The 27,593-nt window shown below is 41.0% G+C and overlaps 1 protein-coding gene and 1 non-coding gene across 2 annotated transcripts in view; one reads left to right on the top strand and one right to left on the bottom strand.

Moving 5' to 3' along the window:
- The window catches only part of LONP1 (lon peptidase 1, mitochondrial), a 28,921-nt gene extending 2,289 nt beyond the window's left edge, over window positions 1-26,632 (bottom strand). The window contains exons 1-16 of the mRNA XM_007431694.4: window positions 26,093-26,632; window positions 21,041-21,129; window positions 19,460-19,579; window positions 18,833-19,061; window positions 18,525-18,586; window positions 17,715-17,844; window positions 17,484-17,567; window positions 15,471-15,691; window positions 14,230-14,368; window positions 12,640-12,818; window positions 11,704-11,791; window positions 11,458-11,580; window positions 10,769-10,885; window positions 6,298-6,438; window positions 6,035-6,200; window positions 5,044-5,252 (exon numbers count right to left, since the gene is read on the bottom strand). Of these exons, the coding sequence (XP_007431756.1) occupies window positions 5,044-5,252; window positions 6,035-6,200; window positions 6,298-6,438; window positions 10,769-10,885; window positions 11,458-11,580; window positions 11,704-11,791; window positions 12,640-12,818; window positions 14,230-14,368; window positions 15,471-15,691; window positions 17,484-17,567; window positions 17,715-17,844; window positions 18,525-18,586; window positions 18,833-19,061; window positions 19,460-19,579; window positions 21,041-21,129; window positions 26,093-26,560 (2,565 nt within the window). The 5' untranslated portion in view covers window positions 26,561-26,632. The remainder of the gene's footprint in view (window positions 1-5,043; window positions 5,253-6,034; window positions 6,201-6,297; window positions 6,439-10,768; window positions 10,886-11,457; window positions 11,581-11,703; window positions 11,792-12,639; window positions 12,819-14,229; window positions 14,369-15,470; window positions 15,692-17,483; window positions 17,568-17,714; window positions 17,845-18,524; window positions 18,587-18,832; window positions 19,062-19,459; window positions 19,580-21,040; window positions 21,130-26,092) is intronic.
- Window positions 1,021-1,211, top strand: LOC112541055 (U2 spliceosomal RNA). Its single transcript, XR_003085090.1, has one exon. It is a non-coding gene; the product is annotated as a U2 spliceosomal RNA (small nuclear RNA).
- Window positions 26,633-27,593: the final 961 nt, after the last annotated feature.

Below are 27,593 nucleotides of genomic sequence, written 5' to 3'. Positions count from 1 at the left end.
TGTTCCCCCAACATTGCTGACTTGCCCTCTCTGCTTTTTATATCCTATTGTTCTTTTCATTTGTACTTTTCCTCAGCATGAATGTGTTTTTAACCTGATTATCAGATTATACTGTGTTCAAAAGTGAACGATTGATCTGGAAAGCTTCCAGATTAATATTTATTAACAGAATTTTGACAGAAATGCAGATGCACATTCTTTTTAGTCACATTCAGAAAGAACCGATCCATGGACTTAATTAAATTAGCTAAGCCTTTAGAACCTGCCACAAGCGACTGCTTCATTTCCCTTGCAACAGAACACCATTTTTTAGTATTTTATTTATTATCCAATTTTCTATTCTGCTTTCCATAGGGCTCTCACGACTACTTCTCTCAAAGACATTTGCTATTCATTGGGGCCAATCTGGCAGGAACGGATTTGATTAAAGAAAGTGAATAAAACAACTGTCACATGTGTTCAAAATGCAGTTACGCATTCTGTGATCAAATCAAAACTTGAAAGGAGAGCAAGCAAAATTTCTTAACGCTACTAAGTATTTGTTGAACAGATACGTGAAATCTAAAGAGTTCTGTTCAGGAAACGTCATCATGCTGTTATGCTTTGTAACACTGAAGCACTCCCTCCCCTTCTTGCAGAACGCTCTTGAAAGCACAAGAAACTTTAAAGGAAAGTCGGGAGGCCTCTACTGGCAGGCAGCTGATTAACAACTATGCAAAGCATCATGGGGGAAATGGGAAGGCTTATGCAGATTTAAAACCAATAGCTGTCAGAACAATCAGATAGGCAGTCAAGAAATCCATATGGCAGAAGGATTTCAAAATTTTTGAGGTTAAATTTTATAACAGATGGCTACTTCTTTGGAAAAGGAAAATAGGAACATTCACAGAATATGTCAGATACAATTACAAACAATATCTACTATAAGACCATGTGGAGTGTTCTGCTTCATGAATTTGCTCTCAGTTACGAAAAAGCTGCTTGGAAATGATAGGCTTTTGCCCTGGCCTTCTCTACTCTATCGCTTCTCGGCCTTTTGGCTAAGATCAAGTGTAGTATCTGTTCTTATCAGTTTAATATCTGATATGTTCTCTATTTGAGAACTATATATTAAATGGATTTTTGGGAACAGGAGTTGGACTAAGGGCTTGCTCTATCCACTCCATGCATCAGCCTGGTATTGCAGTACTTCCAGGAATGGTGTACCTCCCTTCTGGGAGAATTTTACTGTTCAAAAAACAGAAAAAGCTCTAAATAGACCAAACAATCAACCTTTTCCTAGCAGACAATAGCCCTACTATGACAGAAGAAATTTATATCTGTGTTGACACCAACCCAATACAGAAACTAGACAACCTAATCAAGAGAACCCTCAATGACCAAAGAAAGGCCAGATCACAAAGAACAGGGGTGGATGAAAAGCAGTGGACCCATCTTCCCACTCTTCTATGGACGACCAAAAATACACAAGCTGGACATACCACTCCAACCGATTGTATCTTTACCAGGGACTCCAACATAGCGAAAGCACTGACAAAAAAGCTTAGACACCTCACAGAGAACAGGGAATATTCTATCAACTCCTCACTACAGTGCCTCCAGAAAAGCAAAGATGTATGGCTGTGAGAGCTGGACCATAAAAAAGGCTGAATGCCGAAGAATTGATGCCTTTGAACTGTGGTGCTGGAGAAGACTCTTAAGAGTCCCCTGGACTGCTAGGAGGTCAAACCAGTCAATCTTAAAGGAAATCAACCCTGATTGTTCATTGGAAGGACTGATAATGAAGCTCAAGCTCAGATACTTTGGTCACCTAATGTGAAGAGAGGAGTCTTTGGAGAAGACCCTGATGCTGGGAAAGATTGAAGGCAAAAGGAGAAGAGGACGGCAGAGGATGAGATGGTTAGATAGCATCACTGAAGCAATGACCATGAAAGTGAGCAAACTCAGGGAGGCAGTGAAGGACAGGAAGGCCTGGCGCAATATGGTTCATGGGGTCACGAAGAGTCGGACACGACTTAACGACTGAACAACAACAACAACAACAACACATAGATGAAGATGAAATTATGGTGTCATTTGATGTCACTGCACTCTTTACGTCCATAAACCCAGAACTAGTGAAAGAATCCATATCAGCAGTACTACACAACACACCCAACTTAATCAAATACACCCAGATCGAAATACCCAGAATCATGGACTTCATCAACCTTTGCCTCACCACCTATTTTCAGTTTAATGTACAAATATACCAACAAATCAGAGGCACACCCATGGGATCGCCACTCTTAGGACTTATAGCAAAGATTGTAATGCAATGCCTAGAAGCTATAGCACTTCCCCACATACAACCTAAAGTATGGATCCGGAATGCAGATGACACATTTGTTATTATAAAAAAGAAACAACTAGAGAAGACACACGAAACCATTAACAGCATCTTCAAAGGAATAAAATTCACCAGAGAGGAAGAAAACAACAACACCCTACCCTTCCTGGATATCCTCATCAGCAGAGGAAAGAACAGGAAATTAGAAACCCAAGTTTATCGGAAGACAACCCACACCAGTCATGTACTCTATTACCAAAGTAACAACCCAACCTCCCACAACAGGAGCTGTATAAGAATGTTATTCAAGTGAGCACAAATGCATTGCAGCAACCCAGAACAGCAGAAAAAGGAAAAAGACCACCTGTACAACATCTTCCAATAAAATGGATATCCACGCTTTATCAAAAAGTGCCTGACCACTCAACCTACTAACACAACCTACCCAAGTTATAAAAAGGATCACACTGCCATACATCAGAAACCACCAACAGACTATTACAGCCACATGGCATCTCTGTAGCACACAAACCAACAAAATCACTCCAAAATATCTTAAGTAAACCAAAAGACCCAGTAGCCCAAGAAGAAAAAACAGGAGTCATCTACAACATACAGTGTAAGGACTGTAACAAACACTACGTAGGACAGACAGGCAGAAGACTAGCAGAACGCATCCATGAATACCAACTAGCAGTCAGAAGGCATGATGAAAACTCCTTAATCTCACAACACATGGACAGACTTAACCATAGTTTTAACTGGGAAACAGCATTTTAAACCAAGCTAAATCCAAAAATGCAAGAGAATTCTTGGAAGCCTGGTATTCAGACAAGGCAGCCATCAACAGGCATATAGAGATAAACAGCATCTATATACTATTCAAAAGAGACAAAAGACCAGAAGACCGCCTCACCAGCAGTCATCACCCAGATAAGCAAAGGTTACCACCAGGCACACAATCAAGCAGTAAACATACGCTAATCAAGGAACTACCAGAGGAGCAAAACAAAGCCCCACCAGCACTGGCAAGGCAGGCCACAGCACATAAATAGAGAGCAAACCCCAGCCCATCCTAGCACTGAAGATGTGACCTAGCTGGGTAATGAAACGTTTGCAAGAGACCTCCAAGGACTCCAAAGAGTATAACTGCGTAGAAAAGCAGTTTGGTACAAGGTGGCTGTGCAGGTTCAGCTACATGACTTTACTATAGGCTATAGGAATCAATTTATGGTATTACCCCACCCCAATTTAAGGTTCTCAGTGGTTTGGAAAATACCAGAAAAACAGGGTTTATTAAACTATGACTGCCTAAAGTGCTGTGATTGAATGTGATTTTGAGAGGAGAACTCTAAACCCAGAGAGTTTTCTGGGTAACTTACGTCTTTCAAAAGCCTCCATTTCCCCAATCCTAAATATAGTTCAGGCATAACAGAAACAGCCTGCAGAAGAACTGAGACTTCATTGGGTTATGCAAATGTTGGTGAGATGTAAAGAAGGTATAAAAGCTCTTGGAATCATCCCAAATATGACCACTGAATATCTTGCAAATCTTTTTGTGTCCTCTACAAATATTCTCAAGGCAGTTCTCTCTCCTAGCAAAGTTTTAAGCTCAGTACTTTATGTAGGAGGATTTCTGATATGCCTTGCCAGAAGCTGTGAAAAGTCTCTCCCTTCGTAAGGTCTAGGGGCAAACTGATGGTTTGAAGCAACTCTAGTTCTCTGTGTTCCAACATGATACTAAGAAAAGTGGCAATAACAACAATTTGTCAAATTCCAAACAGTTTGAGGAAAAAAAGTTCAGTGGAAACTATTTTTAAGGGTTCCATGAGTGCACATGTGCAGAATGTATTAACTTCATTACTGAGAAAAGCATAAGGAAATAAGTTTCTATCCAGAACCAAATGCTAGGACCTGAAGAAAAATTCAAGTTCCTTGCTTATTTTAATAGAAACTTATTGCTATTATTATTATTAATAATTTGCTATAATTATTATTAATAATAATTCAGGAAACAGAGGTACAGCCCAAAATCATAAGAGAAAATCTAGAACTTCATTTGGCCTTATTTCTTTTACAGTACAGGAGCAACTGTGATGCAGTGGTAATGGTGGTGAATTGGCACAGGGGAGACCACCAAGGAAAATTTTGCAAAGCAGTCACCCAAGAATGAGGAAAAGTTACAAAGCCTGGTAGATCCACCCAGAAACATAAAGTCCTCATAAGAAATCCTATGGATGTTTGTAAATAGAACAATACTTCTTTGTACGTATATAATTTCACAAGTATGCCCATTTAAAACAAACTCATTCTTTGAGCGCTTATATGAAGCCAAAACAGCTCTTTTGAAGTGAGGAAGGCATTAGCATGATTAAAGGAGAGCCAGTTTGGCTTGTGGTTTCAGGCAACAAACCTGAAGACCATGAGTTTTAGTCCTGCCTTAGGCACAAAGCCAGCTGGGTGACTCTGGGCCTTGAAGGCATTAAAAAAAAAAGGTTTTAGAAGTACATAAACCTTAAGGGAAAAATCCACCTGCTCTGTGTGGGGGGTGGGGTGGGGAACAAACAATTTGCTCAGTATCAACAAACACTGATTGTTGTGCAGTTGGAATAGAATTAAGCACTATCAGGGTCAACCATAAATGCCATTTCACTTCAGAATGCATGTTATGTTAAATACAGAATAGTATAGAAAGATTGTGATGTGCTGAGTACCTCTGGCACATGTACATGGATGTGGGAGGTCATCAAGAAGTCATTGGTGGGTGCCTTCTCCATCAGAAAAGCCCTGGCAAACGTGTAGGCAATTTTGGCACTCTCCTTCATTACGTCTCCCAGTTGACCCGTCATTTCAAGAGTCCCATCTTTGTTTTCCTTGTCTTTGGGACGCCGGAGAGAGGTCTCAATGAACAAGGTCGATCCACCTTAGAAGAAAAGCCGAGCAAAGTGTGAAACCCATTCTGGACCTCAATTCCACCACCTAGTAAGCAAGCTGTTCTTGGGTATAATCCAATTCATTAACTTTATCTTCTGTTTTGTAACCAAAGCAAATGAAAACTTGATTTATAATGTGCCCCCACCAGGGCATGATCCAACAAGTAAAAATTAAGAAATTGGAAGGAAGCAACTGATGGGTAATGTTTGGAGAAGTGGGGTGGTCATCTGCCAGGAAGTTCTTCAGACAGGCTTCAATACAGCCTTATTCTAGCTTCATGACTTAGGAGACAGGTTATGAGATAAATTTGCTGTATTAAAGCACCATGAATCTATACACTCCAGAGTCCTGTCTCCTACCAGAGGGACATGAGAAACTAAACATCCACTAAGATATCACTCTGTTCTCCAAAGACCTGAGTATCCTCAAAAGATATCCAAACTAGGCTGTCTGCATTTTGTGTCAACAAATTTAGTAATTATACATTGTTTTATTTCTTTCTTCTCTTGTCTGTCCTGACTCTCCAGCATATCAATTTCATTAGATGATCCTGAGTGCTAGCATTGTGAAAGGAAAACATTTCCTCCTTTTTCCACTTTCTGTATATACTTGCTTCATATATGTCTATCATGCCTTACCTAGCCTAGGTTGCCCTTCCTAGCTCAGCATTATCCACCTTAAAATCAGAAAGAGAACAAATAAGCATGCAATCACTCAATAAAGACTTGTGTCCATGCTGAGATTTGAACTATCCCATGGCTGCTGCCTCACCCATTGCTGTCCAGGCAAGGCCCATCACCACACCAGGCGGAGTCACATCATACATCCGATCAACTGTGAAAATAGGCTTCCCAACAAAGTCCTGGAGGTTTTCGGGTGTTACGTCAACTTTCTCCACGTCTCCACTGACAATCTTGTATGCAGATTTCCGAAGTACCTGAGCATATGAGGGGGAAAGAGGGAGGATTAAGCCTGTGAGAAGATAGGCACATATAGCCTCAGTGCCTCTCCCTCAAAAGATACGATTGCCCTACCTTCTCTATTTGTTTCTGGAGGTTCCTCACACCACTTTCCCTGCAATACTGCTTAATGAGGACCGTCAGCACATCACGAGTGATGCTGGTCTTGCTTTCATCCAATCCACAGAGTACACGAGCTTGAGGAACCAAATACCTCTGGCAGGAAAAAAGAAGAAAAACCTAAGATATGAAATCCAAGCTTGGGGAGGCAGGGTGGGGAGGGAGTTCAGGGTCAGGAAGAGCTCTATAATCCTCCTGTTCTGTGTGCAAGTTTCAACAAGGCCCAAACTAATTTATGGATCATCCTTGTAACTCCCCACCCTTGTGTATAAGTATCTCCATCCTTCACCTAATGATGTTTGGATGTTCTCCCAGGCCTTGGGTCAGGGTGCTTGGGGCCCTTGTCAGATACGTTTGGGAGTGTGGGTGCTATGAGCCAGATTCATCACCTGTTCTTATTCTTTATTCCCTTTTTCATTCATCTGTTATCTTACATTTTCTATTTTGTTTGGTTCTATTGTACACCGCCCAGAGTCAGTTTGGAGTCAGGTGTTACCAAAATTAAATTAAATGATGCTAAATAGGAAAAACAATAATTGTTTGAATTTCTCTGTTGGGAATGTTGTAACATTTTTTGTTCATTTAGACATTCTGATTTAGTAAAAGAAACTTTTGAAACACCAACATCCCCTGTTGACACACCCTTCTCCTGAAAGGATGGGAACAGATTTTTTTTTCCTCTCAAGGTTAAAGCAATAACTGTGCAGAGGAACATTTCTGACCCAGCTCCCCTGACCATTCCATGCCTCCAACCCCTTCGTCCTGTTCTTCCAGTCTTTTAGAAAATCCCCAACTGGGGAGACTCCCAGGGAAGAAATGGCGAACTGGAGATAGCTCCATTAAAAGTGTAGCCAACAACTATGGCAGAATGACGAGCTGGTGAGTAGATCCGCTCTTCTTAATCCCTCTCAGGACAAAGAGAGGACTTGAGATTGCCCACATGTGCTCCAGACAGTTGCTCCTCATGAAGAGACAGCAAGACAGCAGTCTCCAGCAGGCTTAGAGTTCTGGGAGATGAGGGAATAACCATCTTTTTGCTCAAACCACAGTCAGTGCCTTCAAAAGGACACTGGGTTCGCATACTTCCTTTTCTAATCACTTTTGGAAATCGCTTAACTGCTTTTGAGCTATTAGAAACCTTTGGATCAACAAGTCTGAAAACACCAGGTGAGTTTCCTTCAATCTTTAGCAAAAGAAGTTTTAAATACAAATTTAAGAGCTTAAATTTTGGGGGGGAATTAACAGTAAAAGGGTGATTAGAACTTTGATTTTGGAAAGTTACAAATGGGCTAAGGGTCCAGATGGGTGTAATTAATTATAAGAATCTTTGCTGTGAGAAAATGTTTTTGTTTTGAATTCTTAAAAAAAAACATGATAGGATGGGTCTTTGAAAGTTGGACGCTGGAGGGAATTAGAAGGAACTAAAGATTACAATTAAAGGAGAAGAACACTTAAATTTGAATTGCTAACACAGCATGGAGCAAAATATTTTAATACTGGACATATTGAAGGATATTTTTGAACAATGGACCCAGAAGTTAATTTTAAGAATGTCTGCCTCTATAGATAGACTGTGTTTAAAAGATGTTATGGAAGAGGAACAAGTTCTACCTGACAAGATCGAGGCTGATTTGAAAGTGTTTTTAAAAATGACAGGCTGCAAGAATGACATGGAAAAAGATGCTACATTGGACATACAAAAGAAACCAGCTGATGTCTTAATAATTAAAAGGGATGTACACATAAACCAAGCGAGTGACCTAGATAATTTTCCTATATTGGATTTACAAAAGAGGCTTGTTAAAGCTTTCAAGAATTTTGTGAAAAGGGACAATGAAAAAGTGAAAACAAGTTCTAGGACATTATTTGAAGGGACTAAAGATCAAGATTGTTAAAAGGAAGGAATATAAAGTTTTATTTGATCAAGGTTAAAATAGATATGTTGTTATTTCTGGTAACCCTTAATGGACTTTTGCTGATATCAGGACTGAAATGACGAGGTTTTAAGGATTGGTATATAGATAAGAGATGGGATATAGGAAGAAGAGATCATTTGTTGTATTTTAAGAAAAGGTGATAAATTACTAAAATTATGATGAAGGGGGAAATCATTTCTTTATACAGTGGAACCTCGGGTTACGAACGCTTCTGTTAACGAACTTTTCGGGTTATGAGCAGCTCCGGCCGCAAAATTTTGTTTCAGTTTGCGAACTCTGCCTCGGGGTATGAACAGGATACACAGCCATTTTCCCTCCTGTGACACGGTCCGCGGCCATTTTTCCGCCCCTGACACGTGGTCCGTGGCCATTTTCCGCCCCTGACACGTGGTCCGCGGCCATTTTTCCGCCCCTGACACGTGGTCCGTGGCCATTTTTCCGCCCCTGACACGTGGTCCGTGGCCATTTTCCACCCCTGACACGTGGTCGTAGGGAGGGGGACTCTCCCTCCAAGCAATAGCCGCCTCCCTGTCCTCCACGCCAGAACGGATTAACGGTAATTACATTGAACCTTATGGGGACATTTGCTTCAGGTTGCGACCAATTCAGGTTGCGGCCAGAGTCATGGAACGAATTAAGTTCGTAAACCGAGGTTCCACTGTATATTTCTTTTCTTTTTCTTTACTATATTCTTATTTTTTCTTTCTCTTCTATTTTCTTTTTCTTTTCTGCACCTTCTATTTTTTCTTTTTATTCTTTTATTTTTTTTAGTTTGTATTAGTTTTTTATCACTGTAATTATAATTTTTAATAATCACTATTAAAAAAGAGAAAATCCCCAGTTGGTAACTGAAGAACCTGGTTGAGAGACTGACTGAATGAAATTGATCTGAGAAAACAGCAAGGTTTGACCAAAGTCCAATAGTGAGTGTTCAAATTAACCAGTTTAAGCACCAGCTTCCATTGCTCATTTAGAAAAGCGAAAGCCTCATTTCTGCCAGGTTCCCCTCCTCCATCATTTTTAATTTAATCCATTTAAGGCAGAAAGGAGGGGAGAAAATCTCTACAAGGCAAAGATTAGTCTTATTTTATTGCCAAAGAGAATGAATCTGTTCATTCAGGAGGGCAACTTATAGGGGTTGCAGCATAGCCTCTAGGTCTTTTGGCTGGCCAAAAGAGATCATCTAAGGATGCAGTGCCATCACTAAAGAGCGCTTCCAAAATTCTTCAACCCATTTGTGGAGCTTTAAAAGTAGAAATGGTAGCAGGAAGCCTCTGGGAGATAAACTGTTATCAATCCTATTCTTAAAACCTTCGCATCCAAACACTGGCCTGAAATCATGTTGCTGAAATCCAGCCATTTTGCCACTGAAACAATGTTGGGGTGCCAAGGAGTTACAAATGGGGTCCTGCTAGGCCACCTGCAACCCACAGGTTGCTAGCTCTAAAGCAGAAACTTGCTTTCAGCAAATTCTGCCTTTTTCAGCAGAATTTGTGATAATATGAGAAATGCCCCTTGAAAAGACTATTACAAAGCTCCCAATAATGTACGTAAAAAGCTTTGAGCGCTCAGAGGGGCAGCAGAGGACAATATGCATAAATGTATTAAGGATCAAGTTTGACTCAAAAACAATATCACTTTTAGACCCTTTTTCAGTACTGTTGGGCTCTTGGTGTTCTCTGACCTTGCTTCTCTTCCTGCAGACATGTTATGACCAGACTAGGTAACATCATCAGTGCACAGGGAAGTGAAGTCTGCTGGCTGTTTATATATGGTAACTTGTCCTACTAGCCTTTATTGGGGTATTGTTTCTTCCTTGATTGTTCCTGCTTATCTGGGTGTTGGTGAATAGGCATGTGGTGAGGAATAAACCATTCAAAATAAAAGGAAGCAACCATAAAGGAAAGAGACAAACAGCCCTAAACATATCCTTCCTCATCACACACTATTAACCAATACTAAGGTAAGCAAGAACCAACACTAGAGAAACAGGAATAATCAAGAAGAAATGTCTGCAGAAAGGGAAGGAGGCTCAGAGAAGACCAAGAACCCAACAATTCAACCCTGAGCAACATTTTTTTTCTTCCTAGCGGTTTTCCCGCAGGTGCAGAGTCCACTCTTTCACATCAGCCGAGTGTTGATCTGTTGGTTGCGACAGGAATTGACTGACTGGCTTATCTCTTGAGCCTGACATTGTGGGCTGAGAGACAGTGACTGGCCCAAAGCCACCCAGCCGGCTTTTCATGCCTAAGGCGGGACTAGAACTCACAGTCTCCCAGTTTCTAGCCTGGAGCCTTCACTACTAGACCAAACTGGATCTGAGCAATATATATTCTCCACTATTGCAACTGACATGCCTATGCCAGGCTTCCACTGCCTTGGTAGATCTCAGGGCAGCTGGCAAGTTTAAAGTCACCCATGCCAAATTTAAATTGAACAGAAAGAGGTGCAGCAGATAAAAATTAGTCTAAAACCAAGTGGGTTATTACTTCTGCTATTGCCAATTTCTCTTGGGCAACGTATCCTGAAACATTGATCATCTCCATCCTGTCCCGCAGGGGCTCCGGGATTGTTTCCGTCACATTGGCTGTGCAAATGAAAAGCACCTGGGTGGGGGTGAAAGAAGAGAAGGGGAAGTCAGTTAGATCTGTGCCTGGGGGAAACCTCTTTCGGTTCAGGCCAAAAGTCTGTCTTTTAGGCATTATATAGCTAACAAAAAGGCTCTGCACATGAGCAGAACTGGAATTGGAAGATGACTCCTACTGACCTATTTGTTCATGGGATTTCACTAACTCCTACTCATCAAGGTTCTCCAAGTAATATACATAAAAATTATAAAAACTAAAGCAAGGAGATAGGTACATAAAATCAACATAGATAGGTCCTTCCTGAAACTTTTAAAACCAAAACAATCTTGCAAATAATTTTTAAAAACCTAGAAAGCACCTTCTAGGAGAATAAAAATAGTCTCCATTAATTGCTGAAAAGAAAACAAGTTAGATCCCGAGCAAGCTCCTAGGCCCCCAAAGCCTGCTCCAAATGGCTAGAAAGGCTCTTTGCTATTCCTGGCCTGAAGCTTTTAAATGGAGAGGCCAGGGATCGAGGCTCAGCACTAACTCTCTTTCCCAGCTCTTCGGGGGAACTGCAGTGGTTGGGAAATCCAATCGGAAAACCATACCTTGGAGAGATCCACTGGCACATCCAGGTAGTGGTCCAGGAAGTTGGCATTCTGTTCTGGGTCCAGCAGCTCAAGGAGGGCTGAAGAAGGGTCCCCTTGAAAGCCTCGCCCTATTTTATCCACCTGCATCACAGAAGCAATAATCCACTGCGGTCACCCACCAGAATGAACGAAAGAACAAAGGGAGCCACATAATTGCAGGGCTGCATCTTAAAACTCCCAGAGAGGATGCTCATCCACCCTTACCTCATCAATCAGGATCAAAGGGTTTTCCGTCTTGGTCTTCTTCAGGCACTGAATGATCTTCCCCGGCATGGCTCCCACGTACGTCCGCCTATGTGGCAAGAGACCAGAACTACAGTCAAATGACCAATACATGCATGCAGAGTGAGTAGAAGAAATACTGCTTGTTTTTAACAGTGCCCTCTTGACAGGCCTTGGGCAAGTATTAACTGTGAAATATACTGGTAGGACAGAATATATGGCAATAGCTAGACTTTACTTCCCTGAAACATTTGGCATCATCTTGAAAAAGACCAAAAATATCGCTTGGAAAAAGACTGTTAAGAACTATATAGACAGTCAAAAGGCTCAATTTACACAATCAGATATATGTAAGACCATATATATTGCATATTATAATATAGATAATTCCAATAATTTGCAAGTAAGGATTTTCTCTAGAAATTTTTTAAAAAAATCAACTACAATGCTTGAAATGAAGTTCCTGAAAAATAGTTGTGATTAGGGACAAGGTTAACTCACTAAATTATGCAAAGCTTTCTCCATCTCAATCACAGAATCAAATTTTCCTTGCTACACCATTCAGATTGCTATGGGTATTTAGCTTATTTTTATAAATATCCATGCACGGGATAAAGACACCATTCCGCTGGAGAATGTAGGAACCACAGCAGGAGAGTCCACAAAGTAAGGTCAAAAAAAGTCAATGGGGCATCCAGGACGGTGTGATCAAAGCTCTGCCTTTTATACGCATTGCAGAGCTTCAATCGCTACATCGCAAACGCCCTCTTGACTTTTTTGACCATGCCCTGCAGACACCCCTGCACACCAGGAAACTATGACCAGGAAGAGATGGGCTTGTCAGCAACTCACTCCCCAGGCATTACAACTATAGTCCTTTGGACAAGTTCCTGCAAAGCAAACCCAAGATGCACATACCTGTGCCCCTTGATTTCTGCCACATCTGTCATGCCACCAACGCTGAAGCGGAAGTATTCCCTGTTCAGGGCACGAGCAATAGAGCGGGCAATGCTGGTCTTCCCAACCCCTGGGGGACCATAGAAACAGAGGATCTTGCCTTGCGTGGATCCCCGCAGCTGGCTGACAGCAATGAATTCCTGGGCCATACAAGCAAAAGGTTCAGAAACATGATACAAGGGCTGCTTGTCTAGCTTTGGCTAGGAGAGGTTGGAAAGGCAACCTGGAGCTTCCCCTTCAACCTACTGGTCAGTGAAAGGCTTGGAAAAGTAAGAGCAGGGTAACCAGCATGCATTTGTTACGAACCCTATGCTGATTCTTTCCACCAGACATTCCACTCTCCTCCAGTTTTACATCCTTATGATATACTTTAATCTGCCTTCCCAAGGAATGGGGACGGAGGTGGCTCAGGAGTTCACAGCCACCATGGACCTGTCCAGATTACTGAAGGCCCAACTCACAGCATTTGTCATAGGCTAGACCTGGTTTTTTAAAACAGGGCAGTGGTGGTGAGATCTGGAGTTTGGGGCAGGGGGGGGTTGCTATCAGTTCCTGTAGTAGCCAGATCACTCTGTAGTGGTCAAGTCAGTCTCTATTGGCCTTGGAGTTCTCCACAGCTACTCCCTGTTGTAGGGAGAAAGGACCTATTCTATCAATCCACCCCAGACAATTGTTGAGTTCCAGAGGGAACTTGGAATTGTTCCTGAGGCTCTGATGCAGTTTGATTGAGGAGCTGCCTGGAATGAGAGGGGGGCAACACTCTGGAACAGAACTATGCCTATGCAGACTCTGTACTCATGGTTCCTGGAAAGGCTCCCTGGATTTCAGAGGTCCTCTGGGAGGTGAAGCAGCAGAAAAGAGGCCTACAGCACTGCTGAAGGAAAAGGAGGAGAAAATCCAATCGAATACAGGTAGGTAAGAGCCTTTATTCAGGGTTACCTCAGAGTGATAAGAGCTGAAAACATGATTATTTCTCCAATCTTATCACATCTGCAGATAGTTGCCCAGCAGCCCTGTTCAAGGGAACCTGGTTTCTCCTAGATAGGGATGGGCTGCTGTCCTTCATATGACTTTAAAAACTTGGTTTCTCTGAGCACAAGGCTGGGACGCTAGATCAGCCCACCTGGAGAATTGGTTTAGGATTTTCAATATGTTACGATTTTGGTTTCTGATTGTGCTGTTTTATATAGCGGTGCTGTGGTCCTTTTATGCTGATGGTTTATCTTGTTATCTTTTTAATCATCTGTTAGCCTTACAGAAGCATGCAGTATTTTGTGAGTTGGGCACTCAAACAAATCACTGAGACAAATAAATGAATAAACAAATGAACTGTGTCCTTGATGTCATCTGCTCTCCAAGATTCTTTTCAGCCAGGGAACTATGGAATTTAATTTGGGACTCTTCTGGTGCAAATCAGGTGTTCCAGCTATGAGCTACAGCTCTCTAAAAAGTCTAGGATCATTGACCACCTCATGCAACCTAAATTGCTTCCCTAAGAAATACTGCTCGGGAGCAACATATAAACCAGTAGAACAGATCCAAGGCCATTACCAGCACTCTTTTTTTCACATCCTCCATGCCATAATGATCCTCCTCCAAGACTGCTTGGGCTCTGACCAACTCCAGATTCTCCTCACTGCATTTGCCCCATGGGATAGATGTCAGCCAGTCCAAGTAGTTGCGGGTGACACTGGCAGAAACCAAACAAGCATCAGCATCAGAAAAGGACAACAGAAAAACTTGCCCAAGTCTTATGCTTTCTTCATAGCATCCCTCAACTCCCACTAAAATTATGCTTACTTATATAGAACTAAATTTAATATCAATTTTTCACCAATATCATTTTTCCTCCCACTCTTCTGTGGCTTAGATTCATCTCAAAGATTGTGAGTCCTCACAAGGCAGGAACCATTGCTTTGGAGAACACATGCAGCAGTGACCAGGCCGTCTCAGCAATGGCACCAAGAATATGGAAACCTGGATCTGGCAGGTCCCCTTTTTATCTGCCTTAGATGGTAATGATTATTTAAAATGCCACTCAGTTTACAATATACTGTATTTTCTAAACTGGAGACATCTTCAGTTTTATACTGCTGTTTAACTGCTGCAAATATGTTCTTACATACTGTAATAATACAACACTCTTATCTAATGTTACCTTTAACTCTACTTCCTATTTTATTTTTTTCCAGTTGTCATTCTTCATTTTATGCAAGAGTGGAATGTAAATGCTGACATTTTACAAGCTTCTATTCTTTAAAGCACCATCTACAAAATGAACAACATCACCCAATATGAAGGACTTTTTGTAGACAGCTGTTATTGATAAGGGAGGCATGATATGGATACTTAAACTTTGGGGAAACTTTATGCTATCACACAAGAGGCCCAGGAAAGAAGTTGGACTCCTTCTGGAACACCTGAAATGGCTCATTCTAGGATTGGATCACCCATGATGCAATGTATATGCATCTCTAGTGATACAAGGGACGCTGGACCTATTTATCGGGGGGGGGGGTTGAAAGTGGTGTTTGAAGGTGGAGATCTTCTGTGCTTAAGAGATAAGCACAAGAATGACTATAACTATACACAAGTATAACTCCTCACAACGCCCCATCACACAGTGCCTACATTCCAAATCACACAGCACTGTATGCACCGTATACACTGTATGCACTGTTACTGCAATACAAGGACTAGCAGAAAGTCCACACTGATGTTGATCACACCTAATTCCTGATCCCTGGGAAGGGACAAAGAAACTACACACATAAGCCAAAGTCTCAACTTACTTGAATTCTGAGGAGTGATTATCTAAAAGGCCCAACTTGTTCAGCTCCTCATCAATCACATCCATGACATGTTTTGGAACCACCAACTCTTTCAGGCGTTCTCGGAACTTCTCCTCAATCGCGTCTTTGTCTTCCTTTTCCAGGCCCAGCTCCTTCTTGATGATCTTGAGCTGTTCTTGCAGGAGGTATTTGCGATGAGTTTGCTTGATCTTTTCCTCCACCTGGAGATGGAACAGTATAAAAGCTGTTGGTTGTAGCTTTAGACCTTCTTCAGGGCCAATGCCTCTGAGTCATCAGCATAACCTCAAGGTCATCATACAATTCTCAACCTGTGCTACTCCCCCCAAATGATAACAGACCTGGAAAAAGGCAACTAAAATATTCAGGATTTGGACCAACTCCTATATGGGAAGAGTCTGAAACTCATAGGGCTTTGGACACATTTTTTCTTGTTTTCTTGCAATATTATAAACCAGTCTTAATCTACAAAAGAAAAGAAAATCATAGAATTTGTGACAAATCTGTAAGAAAATGTGATTACGTATGTGTCACAGGCTTAATCTGAAACTAGACATAATGCTTGCAGTCCAGTCCAGCTGGTTACCTGAAGAAAATAGTTTGCATTGTGGAGAGAGGCCTGAGATTGTGCTCTAGGGCAAAAGAGATTTTAGCCTTTGTCTCTCCTGTGAGAATTGCATGCTTAACATCCCCAGCTGGAGGAAAGCCTGTGGAAAATGTTCTCCCATCATGAGTCTCAGAAGAGCGGAACTTCTCTTCCCTGGAATCCACATACTGCTTGTCATGAATAAGTCATTTTTATGAATGAATGAAGAGGTCATTTTTAGATATGCTCAGGAGTAGGATGATGGATAGCCCTGTTTGACTCAACGACAGCCAATAAATATGTCTATATATATTGACCATATGGCTAAAGGGCTGACATCCATATTGCTGATAGGTATAAATCTGGTACTAGGCTAATCCAGAGGCAAATTCCAACGGGGGTTCAGAAGAACAACTAATCCCAATGTTAAAGAGCCACTGCAGTGTAGACTGAGGAGATCCAGGGTCAAATCCCCATTTAACCAGAGAATTGTTTGGGTGCTTTTGGGCCAGTCATTCTCTTTCAGCTCAGCATACCTCACAGGGTTGTTGTGGAGATAAAAAGAAAGAAGGCCATCACGTATACTGCCATGAGCTCTCAGAGAAAAGGGGGAAATAAACACAAGAAATGAATACATTCCCATTTTTGAACATTTTCATTTTGATGCCTACTCCAGTGCCACCTCAAAATCTTATAAAACTTATCAGAGCAGGTAAGCTAATATTAATTCAATTTTCTCACTAAAAACTCAATTGTTGCTATATTCCTCTATAGTGGGTAAGAACTGCTAGCCTTTTCTGTTCATAAAGTCTTGCTGTTCCTATATATGCTATAAATCAGACTTTGCTATTGAAATGCTTTAGGATAATGTTTACACTTGAATAAAAGGCTATACTGATAATCAGAAACCTTTTCTTTTTTACACTGTATCAGCAGTATGTAAGATTACAAGAGGCATTCAAGTTTTAAACAGGAGCACAGCCTGTTCCCGAAGTTATCTCCGTGTGTCCAACCACTTGCTCAGATGGACATTAGGCAGTGGCACCCAATTAGATTCTTTGGACAAGGATCTACCAATTTCACAACACAACAGCTTTAAAAAAGAAATAGCCAGTCTGAGCCAAGTGCTGCAGGGTTATGCAACAATGGTCATGTACTGTTTGGCTCTTAGATGCTCTTGAAAATTAAATTTAGCAGCATTGTTTCTGGCCAAATCACTGAGATCACCTACTTTAGCCAAGATGTGGAAGGAAAAGGAGAAAGTTGCACATATTTTCAAGCAAAACAAATTCATCCTTGTTCCAAACTTCCATTGTCCAATGCTCCCTAATTTCCATCTCACTACAGGAAAGAACTACAAGTTCTTGAAGAAGACAAGAGGAACCTCCATTTTCCCTTGCAGACCTCACCTCCCTCCCGAGTCGCTGCTGCAGTTTGCTCAGTTCATACTCTTTCTTGAGGAGAGACAGCGCTTTGTAGAGGCGTTTTGGAATCTAGAGAAAGGGAAGCAGCAAAATATGTTCACATTTGGGCCAACCAGAGTACCACCAAGGCCTGTCATTGTTTAAGGGATGGTCAGTTACTCCCAGGCAGTTCATCAATCTCAGAATGTTGTGGTGTTGCAGTCTCTTTTCCCTTACATTTGTTTCTTCTAGGACGTCCTGAAGCTCATGCGATTCAGCTCCCGTCAAAGCTGCACCCATGTCACTCAAGTAGATTGGGTTGTCAACCACCCTTTGCCCTGCCTGCATCATCTGAAGCACAGATTCTCTGCAAGAACCCAATTAAACATACATCAGAGCAAGGATGCATCTAGCAAAACAACATTACAACGCTTTCTAGTACATATTCTGAAAGGACCCTATGCAACGGATCAGAACCCTTCTCACAATCAACCTTCCTTGTTTATCTCCACATTCCTCTGAAACCACACTTAGCATGTCTGGGGTTTCATTTGGTGGTTGAACAAAATGCACATATTTCCCCTCTCATTGTTTTCGTAGAATGAACATTTCTTGGGATGAAAAGCATTTGAAGTGCCCTGTACATATTATCATCAGCCTGTAGGCAATGGCTACTTACAAACAAGGGGAAAAATGCCTCCAGATTAGGGAATAGATAAGGTTTACCAGTTAGATGAGGCAGGGTTCTAATTCAACTCAAATGGTTGGTAAATCCCACATTGGGCATGCAGGACGTAGTATTATGGTTCCTAATTTATGTGGATTTCTTTGCTAGGCTATTTATATTTTGCCATATCTACAAACCCACATACCCCCAAATTACTAAGAACAAACATGGCTATCAGCCACCATCCACCAAGCTACACAGGAAAAACGATTGCTTTATAAACTGAGCTTTATCCTGCTAAGCTTAGTGCGGGGAAAGAAATAAGGGACACCACAGAAGCCCATATGTCTACCTGGGGCTAGGGATGGGAGAAAACATACCTGTAAAGTGGATTCAAGGCAATGATGTCCCGGATTGTCTTAACAATTTCTGCCGTCAGAGCCTGCAAACAAATGGTACAACCAGATGAATAGTTGAAGGACTTGAAGGGAATCTCCAAGTATAAATCTACGTTTGCACATCTCACAGGGCTCCATACGTCTGCTTCTGTCTCTCGGTTCAGAGAGAATCTTGTGTGGCCTGCTTGGCTAAGGCAGGATTAATACATGCAGGAGTATCCTCGCATTCCCAGGTACAAGTTCAGGTGGCTTCCTTCCAGAAACTAGTCCTGCTAGGTCCCCTCACTCACTTTGACCTCTTCAGTGACCTGGAAATCTTCATGGACCACATTGTCCACTTCCACCATGAGCACCTCGCCTGGAGAGGCCTGCAGAGGTTCCAGCACCACCTCAGCATTCTGGTGCTTTGTCTCTGGTTGCTTGTCCACCTCCTGCTTGGAATGCTTCTGCTTCTGGCGGGGTTTCTTCTTGGACTCTGTCTCCTCCAACTCCACTTCCAGCCATTTGTTGATGCGAATCCTGAAGCCCAAAAGAAGGGAAATTCTGATGCAAATGGCTTTGGTAAGAACAGGGAACCCACTAAAAATATTCTCCCTTGTCTTCTAGACTCAGTACAAAGTGTAGTGCTTCTCTTTAAAATGCTAACATAGTTTAAGGATTAGGTATGTGCTAAACCTTCTACAGATGCCTTCACCTATCCAAAGACAGATTCAAGTGACCACTAAAAAAAAAAAAAAAAAGAATGCTTGCCCACCCCCAAAAGAGATGCAAAGATACAGAGATTTTCTTTATTGATTCAACATCACTCCAATTCTCTACTGTCCCATAGCACCATTCTATAGCTCCAGCCACCAAGTTATACCAACTACATATAAACCAACAAGAAAGAAGATCCAAGAATTGCGGAGTGTATTTACCTCCGGTGTCCCATGACAATCATCCGTAATCTGTCACCCAGGTCCTGCATTTCATGGATTTGGACGAAAGTCCCCATCTGATAGATTTCATTTAGGTTTTCCACCACATCTGATTCATTGCTGACAAGAAAATCAAATAATTGCTCAGAGACATTTGTGGAGAAATAAGAGAAACTAAATTTCAGAATCAACAGTCTGTTTTAATATTTACTTTGGAGCAAAGCAATTTGCCAACAAACTTTTTTTTACATCTTATTTTGAGGCATAAAACTTTAAAACTATAGGAAAGAATTCCCAGTTTTAGACAGCATTCTCCAATTCACCAGTGAAGCTTTGAAAAATAATTAAGTAATTACAGGAAATGGGAGACTCTTTGAAAATTGTCGTCTTATTGTTATATCTAAATGTGACATCCATAATCACCACACAGCCATAGGACAAGGATCTTACTGTCCTGCTGTAAAATAATTCCAGCCAGGATGAAGGCGGTATTCTGTATCAAACAATGCATTTTGGTAATTCTAAACATTCACTGCCTAATAAGAATGGGAGTCAAGATGCTTCCATATATAGGTAAAACTACCCATTAAATATGCTACTGTAAAAAAAGTTGGCAGAAGCAATAATGACAGAATATTCAGCCTAGCCAGCAAATCACACAGAACATATCTGTAGACACCAATGTGTTCCTTAATCTGATGACGGATTTATTGGTCTCTTGTAAAAAGCATGAAGATCCATGTTTTTATGATTAGCTAATGGTGCCAGGAAGGATTGAGAGTAGAACCCTATATAAGAAGTTAGGCAAATTCAAAATCATAAATATTTTATTTGTATTTGGCTATGTCCCTAATACTGAATATTGACACTTTTGAATGTTGGTCTTGGAGAAGACTCCTGAGAATACTGTGGACAGCCAAGGAAACAAACAAATGGATCATCAAACAAATCAACCCAGAGTTCTCCCTCGATGCACAAATGACCAGGCTCAAATTATCCTACTTCAGACACATTATGCAAAGACCCAGCTCTCTGGAGAAGGCTATAATGCTGGGAAAGGGAAGGAAAGAGGATAAGAGGATGACCAGCAGCAAGGTGGATAGACCCGGTTACAATGGCAATGAATCCACCGTTGGGAGAGCTGAAGGACTAGGTTAGGGACAGATCATCACGGAAAAAATCTGTGTGATTGCAAAGAGTCGACAACAACTTGATGGCACATAATCAATCAATCAAGTCCCCAATGGATGCTCCCCTATGACAGCTATTTTGTGGTCATAACATTTCACAATTGCTCAGTGGCCCCAAACTCAGGGATACTAGAATTGCATTATTTTATATTATATTGCATAACTGGGCATCCATGTTTGCAAAACTTCAGATCTTTGAATTCCAGTATCTAAACAACAGCAGAAACTATTATTTTAAAACACAGTAATTTACAACAATTCTGGAGTGGAACAAGTTGTCTTTTTATTTCTAAAATGAAACACAGAACTTTTAAATTGGCCTTCAGAGCACAATAAGCTGATCTTCAGAGTAAACATGATGCAAGCATTATGTTTAAAAATTACAACTTACCTGTCATCTTTCTTGAGAAATACACCTGCATATGGCTGGGCAAGACTTACTTTTCTCCTCAACAGATCAATCAATTTTTTGTTTTTTACCTATGAATTAAGATAGACTTATGAAACACTCATTAACAGAAGAGATGTCTTGATGCTGAGCTCCAACAATATTTTATAGTAACAGGAAACACCAGCCTTCAAAAAACCCTTAAAAATGAATTATAAATTGTACTTCTCCATATTGTTATGCCCAACCTGGGACTCAGGGTGTACAACATGCTCTTTCCTTCCTTTCCATGGATCTGTCCCAAACTTGTGTCTGTCCATTAATCAGGAATATCAATCTGGGTTTCAAATATTTAGCAGTCTGAGCTCTTTACTCAGATAACTCTACTGAAATCAACCCAAGGCATCCAAGAGATCTCTACCAATTCTGGCCCCAAAACATTACACAAACTCCTCCAAGAGGATTGATTCCAACACACCCTGCATTTCTTTTGTATATATATAACATATGTGACCCCAGAATATAAATATCTATATATCTCACTCAATCATATTGTCAAGTCCACAAAGTCCAAACCTCGATTCAGAAGAATTCTCATGAAACCAGGCCCGGTTCAGATAAATGCTCCTTTATTAGGTGGTACATGCTGCTTGAAACAAAGCATTGCTAAAACTAAAACCTGGGTAAACTTCCCTCTATTTATCCCCCCTCCCCTTGTTGCCATGGCACCTCAATTCCTTTTCACCTGGTGGTGACCTCTTTCCTTCCTCCCATGGATACATAGCTCCTTCCTGGCCATCAGGCCCCCACTGGCCTTGCCTGCAATCAGGTCCTGCCTCATTGCCCATATAACAGTGTTGTCCAAACTTGGCCACTTTAAGATGAGTGGACTTCAACTCCCAGAATTCCCCAGCCAGCCATGCTGGCTGGGGAATTCTGGGAGTTGAAGTCCACTCATCTTAAAGTGGCCAAGTTTGGACAACAGTGCCATATAAGGTTAAGCTTCTCACCATCTCCCAGTACTACTCCAATTACAACCATTAACTACTAGCCCCCCTCCCTAGTCACAATTGGCAGAAGCAAATCAATCAAACTCCCATTGACTGCTATGCTTTGTAAATTAACAAGTGTTGGTCGATGCAGGTTCTGACACATATATTCCATTCTTTCTCAGGCAGGGCCATTCTGCAAATATTGATGCTACACCTTTTTAGGTTCTTTAAGTAAACTGCATGCAGGAGGATTGAGAATCAGACCAGAATAGTTTTTTATTAGCTAAAATTACTAAATTGGGCTTTGAAAGTTTGGTAAAGTTAGGGTACTAACCTGAGAGAAGAGCAAGGGAAAGAATAGAAGGAGGGAGAAGGGACAAGGAGGGAGAAGTGTACGGCATGGGGAAATGTCTCTAACAGTGTTTTAAGGTAAAGTGGCTCTTTTTTTGCATTCTGATGATATGTTCTCATCTTCTATTTCAGAATCAGTTACTGTTTCATAGACCACTCAGCGACAGAGTCAGGTGAAAAAGAGTGCTAGGTAAAATGGGAACAAAACAGTTGGTGCATCCTGGGATACCAAGTGTTTTCTTCTTCCCTGTTTTGTATGCAACTCTCCTTTTTAAAACTTAGCATATGACCCCAATTCTTCTCACATCTCAGCCCATCTCTGTCATTAGTTTTTTACCATCTTTCTACATATATGGAGTGACCACTTATCTTCTCCACCTCCACAAGCATCTCTCCTGACAACTATCTTAGTCAGCTAAAATTGTTTCCTGCTTAATGTGTGATATCCTGGTATGTACCTGCAAAATGTAAAGGTATGGAGGGTGGGGACAAAATAGGTCAGGAGTTTTAAGTACTTTTGCAAAAATTATGCCGAACAAAAGCAAGCATCAATGTTTCTAAAATAGCATCTTTAATTGTACATATCAGTATAACACAGAATCATCTTATGGAACTTAATCATGGGTACAAGCTGAGAATGTTTTAAAAAGTATTAGAAAAGTGGTGATGGAGAAAAGATCTTAATGAATATTAACCACACTGTGACTTCTAGTTCAAAGTCTGTATACTTCTGATTACCAAATGTTGAGAACAACTAAGTACTGAAAGGCCATTGCTTTCTTGCAATGTTTGCAGAATTCCAGAAAGCTCTGGTAAACTACTGGTGTGATATATAAAATATGTAATTCTTGAATCACCAGTTTTCCAGGGAGTTAGGCTAGTCTTAAATGTGCTCAATGATTTATCAGCCCTAGTGACTGCACTGAGATTTAATTCTAAGTGAACATACATGGGGTTCTGTTAACCATGCAAGAACTTTTAGAAGTATCCAGAAGTTAGAATATCAGTTCACCAATTTTTGCTTGTGTGAAAATCAAATAAGAGATAACCACAGGATGATTTTATATATCTTGCAAGGTCTTTATGGAATATTACATTCTCTCTTCATTTTGCCTTATTTTGCCACTGTACATAAGACATTAGATAATGCATCTATCATAATGCCAGGAAACAGAAGAACCTCTCAGCCAGTTAAGAATGAAGCTAATATGTAAGCATCTCTTTTTCATGTTTTTTCTACAAAAAATAACTTTGAGATGACTACACATTTAGAAAAACTCAGGGTCAAATAAGATGATGAAATATTATGATATATGTGAAAATCTGAAGCAAATGACTAACCTGTGAGTCATATCCTTCAGCCCAGAAATAACTGGCAATCATGAAAGTGTGTTTTGATTCTAACATTACAAGTCTATGTATATTGTAAGTAGAATCTATTATCAAATCTAAGTAAGCCTACTGTGGCTCTACAATTGAAAAATATACAGTTGAAATAAATACTCACACATACTGAATAGAATTCCTTGAATATGGGATATCCCCCTTTCTAACATACCATTTTCGCATGTTACTGCTAGTCAAAGTATTCCCGATGAGAGAAAGCTAAGAACAGTTGCCAATTGTGGTATAACCCTGAGAAAACTTGAAAACAGAGATGTGAAGCATTCCCAAGGCTACAGTTGTTGCTAGATTTGCAAAGAAAGAAAACAGAACTAAGATTTACAACCTGGTTCAAGGATTTAACTGCCAAAAGAAATTTAGTATTGCTACATAACCGCAATTTATGAAGTATCTCAAGCTAAAGCAATGGCTACATTGACTGAGAGGAAATTAGATCCTACTAAGATTATTTAGTGTTCAAAGCCTTAAAACAAATTTAAAATGCAGCATAATCAAACATATTGAATACCAAAAACAAACTATTCGAAGAAATCCATCAAAATAAATCCATTAAAACATAATCCATCAGAATTATGGAATGGCTTTCAAAATCTTTCAACATCAAGACACTGAGTCAGATATTTGACAGAACAGAATCCAGAAGTAAAGCTCATGCTTTCAAACAGAATGCAATCTTTTTAAAAAGAAGGAATTAGTAACTCGCTTAATGAAAACTGAACATACAACACTATCAATTTACAAGGATCCAAATGGACAATACAGTGGGAAGAGTTCTTTCTGACTTGAACTGTTAATAATATACCATCATTCAAAAATTAGCTCTCCTGCTTAAAAACTACCTTTGTATGAATGTCCCTTTTTCCAACCAAATCAAATCTCTGGTCACTCCAGCTCAGAATCTGAAGAACTCAAAATTTCACACCTTTTGTGACATTTTAGTAGTCCTAGTAAAAGATATTGCTCTACCAATAATTTATATTTTTCCCTCACAGGGATCAACATGGCTATCCTTGTTTTTCATTTTATAGCTGGCAGAAATCCTTTAAGTCTGCAGTGGAAATAAAGGTTGCTCAATAACAATACATACACTGAGAATGGCTGGCTTTCATAATATAATAGAGGGGTTGGCTACCTGTGGACTCCAAGTAATGTTTTTGTGACCCTTAGAACCCCCTCTGACCACGATTACTGGTCAGAGTAAACTGATAGTAGTCTTCTGCCACCTCGAGGTGGGAAACATTAAAAAAAAAAACAGCTTAAGACTTACAGTAGACATATTGCAGTTTTTAAGAAACTTTTAAAAAACCTCCCAAACTTACCCCACCCATTTTGCAACCCTCAGCCATTAAAAGCTTGTCCACTTCTCATGTAAAACCTGTGCTAGATTACTGAGTTATAAACTGTTCCGTACTTAATGGTCTGGTTTAGCATGAAACAGTAATTTGACTAAAACAAGCTGAAATGGACTGGCCATGGCAGCAGCTCCTCCAAACTCTACAGCAAAGTTTTTGCTCCTAGAGTCTGAATTAGAAATGTTCACATTCAAACCTTGAGGTTTACTAGAAAGCAACAAATCCTCATAAGAGAGGCTCCTTTCCCACTACATCATCATCATCATCATCATCATCATCTTCATCATCATCTTCATCATCATCCCTTTGAGTTAGTGTTGACTCCTGGTGACTGCCTGGACTAGTCCCTGCAGTCTTCTTGGCAAGGTTTTTCAGAAGTGGTTTGCCATTTGCCTGCTTCCTAGGGCTGAGAGAGTGACTGGCCCAGGGTCACCCAGTTGACTTTGTGCCTAGGGCAGGACTAGAACACGTGGTCTTCCAGTTTCTAGCCTGATGCCTTAAATCACTACATCAAACTGGCTCTCTTCCCACTAGTACATCTTTCTATAATTTCAGATATGTAGAGCTAAATATGAAATCTCTATATGCAGAGCTGTTGCTTCACCATCATTATTACCACTATGATTATTTCATCCGATAAGCTATCTAATTACAAAAGCAGGTCAAGGCAACAAAACTCATTCCTAAGCTATGACTCTGTCATTATAACTTGCCATATCATGAGTCTGATCACCGGTCCCTTTAGCTCCGTTGGGAGACAGGAGCTCGTTAGAGGGTCCTTCCCAGCCTTTTTAATCTGGAGATACCAGAGAGCGAACTGGGACCTTTGTACAAAGCAAAGCAGAGACTCCCCCCCACTTTCCCCCCAAGTTATGATGCCCTCCCAGGGGAAAACGATTTCTTCCCCTTCTCCCCATTTCTGTTCATTATCTGAAAATACCACTGACGGGAATCACCTCGATTATCTTGATGAAGCGCGGGAAGACAGGGTTCCTGGAGACAGGTATAAGGGGCACGTGCGGGACGTGCTCGGGGACCATGAGCGGGGCCAGCGCTGTCACTATCGTTGGCCCGCCAGAGTCTGAGCCTGAGCTGTCGCCGGAGCCAGGCAGGCTTCCGTCGCCCTCAGAGCCCTCCAGGTTGTCTTCGCCATTGCTGCTGCTGCTGCTACTGCTGTAGCCGCTGGAAGAACCTCCGCGCAAGAGAAAGAGTCGCTGCTTCTCCGGTTGCGGGGCTCCTGGAGCCGCCCAGGCTACCCAAGGTCCCGCCACGGAAGGAGAAGGAGAAGGGAAAGGCCGCCTCAGCCCCGGCGAGGAGTAAACGCGATCCCGACATCGCCAGGTCCGGCCGGAGAGCCGCCAAAGGAGCGAGCGCGCCGCAGCAGCCGCCATCCTGCTGCTGCGCACCGATGACGCCATCATCATGAGACCCTTCTGCCTCCAGCACCACGAAAATTTCTTTTGCTCATGGCATGCCAGGAAGATGGGCGGAAATAGTAGTCTTTGTGGACCTCCTCTTCCGGTAGAGGATTGGCGGGGGGACATGTTGCATGTTTCCTTCATTCATTTTTAAACCTGGCTTTTAAGCGCTCTTATGTTTATATAATGTAAATATTTACATATGCATGGTATTAATATTTATTTTCCTTAGTAAACTAGCTACTAAAAGTACATATTTTTATTAATGACACAAAGCAGATTGACTTAATAACATGTTTAGTGTATTAACAGAGAGCAGTCATAAATATGTAATTTCTGCCAAATTGTATTTCGAAATATCCAGATATGTACTTTAATCGTTATTATAGTAATGGTAAGCTTCCTGATATTTGCTCCTTTGTCAGAGGTTAAAGGTAGTAGTTGATTTTCAGAGGCAATCAATGGGGAAAATGAAGAGTATCTATGATTATTGGACAGTAGCCTTACTCATAATTTCCCAGCTGGGAGATAGTACCTTGTTGACTTTGGCTGATCTAAAAAGCTAAGCAGGGTTGAACAAAGCACTTGGATGGGGCCAGTGGGAATTCCAGGTATAGGCTAGAATGGGACGTAAGAAAATAGAACTATTTGGATTATAATGGCAAACCACTTCCATATCATGCCAAGAAACTGCAATTTTTTTCTACCAGGAGTTGAATTTAACTGGAAGCTGACTTTACTTTTTACTTTCATATCTGCTCCAAACCAAGGAGAAGCAAAGGCAGAGGAAACAGACCATCTTGTAGAGAAAGGACTAACACAAAAAAAGCTAGCAGGAAAATAGCAAACTTCCATACCCCAAAAGAGAATAAATAGGTGTGAGGGGAAAAGATAAGGGATGATCATCAGACATCCAGGAAACAATTTGGGGTGGAGGGAAGGAAAGAAACTAGTTCAGGAAAAGGGACCTTGAAGATCTCTTTATCCAGAATTACAATTCAGCTTTCACCACTAGTGGTGGTCAAGAAACTCCTGGATT

The sequence above is a fragment of the Python bivittatus genome, unplaced genomic scaffold (assembly GCF_059951505.1).
Source record: "Python bivittatus isolate LINGU-HERP-01145 unplaced genomic scaffold, Pbiv_v1 ctg000580_np1212, whole genome shotgun sequence".
Taxonomy (NCBI): domain Eukaryota; kingdom Metazoa; phylum Chordata; class Lepidosauria; order Squamata; family Pythonidae; genus Python; species Python bivittatus.
This window is presented reverse-complemented; position numbering and strand designations above follow the sequence as displayed.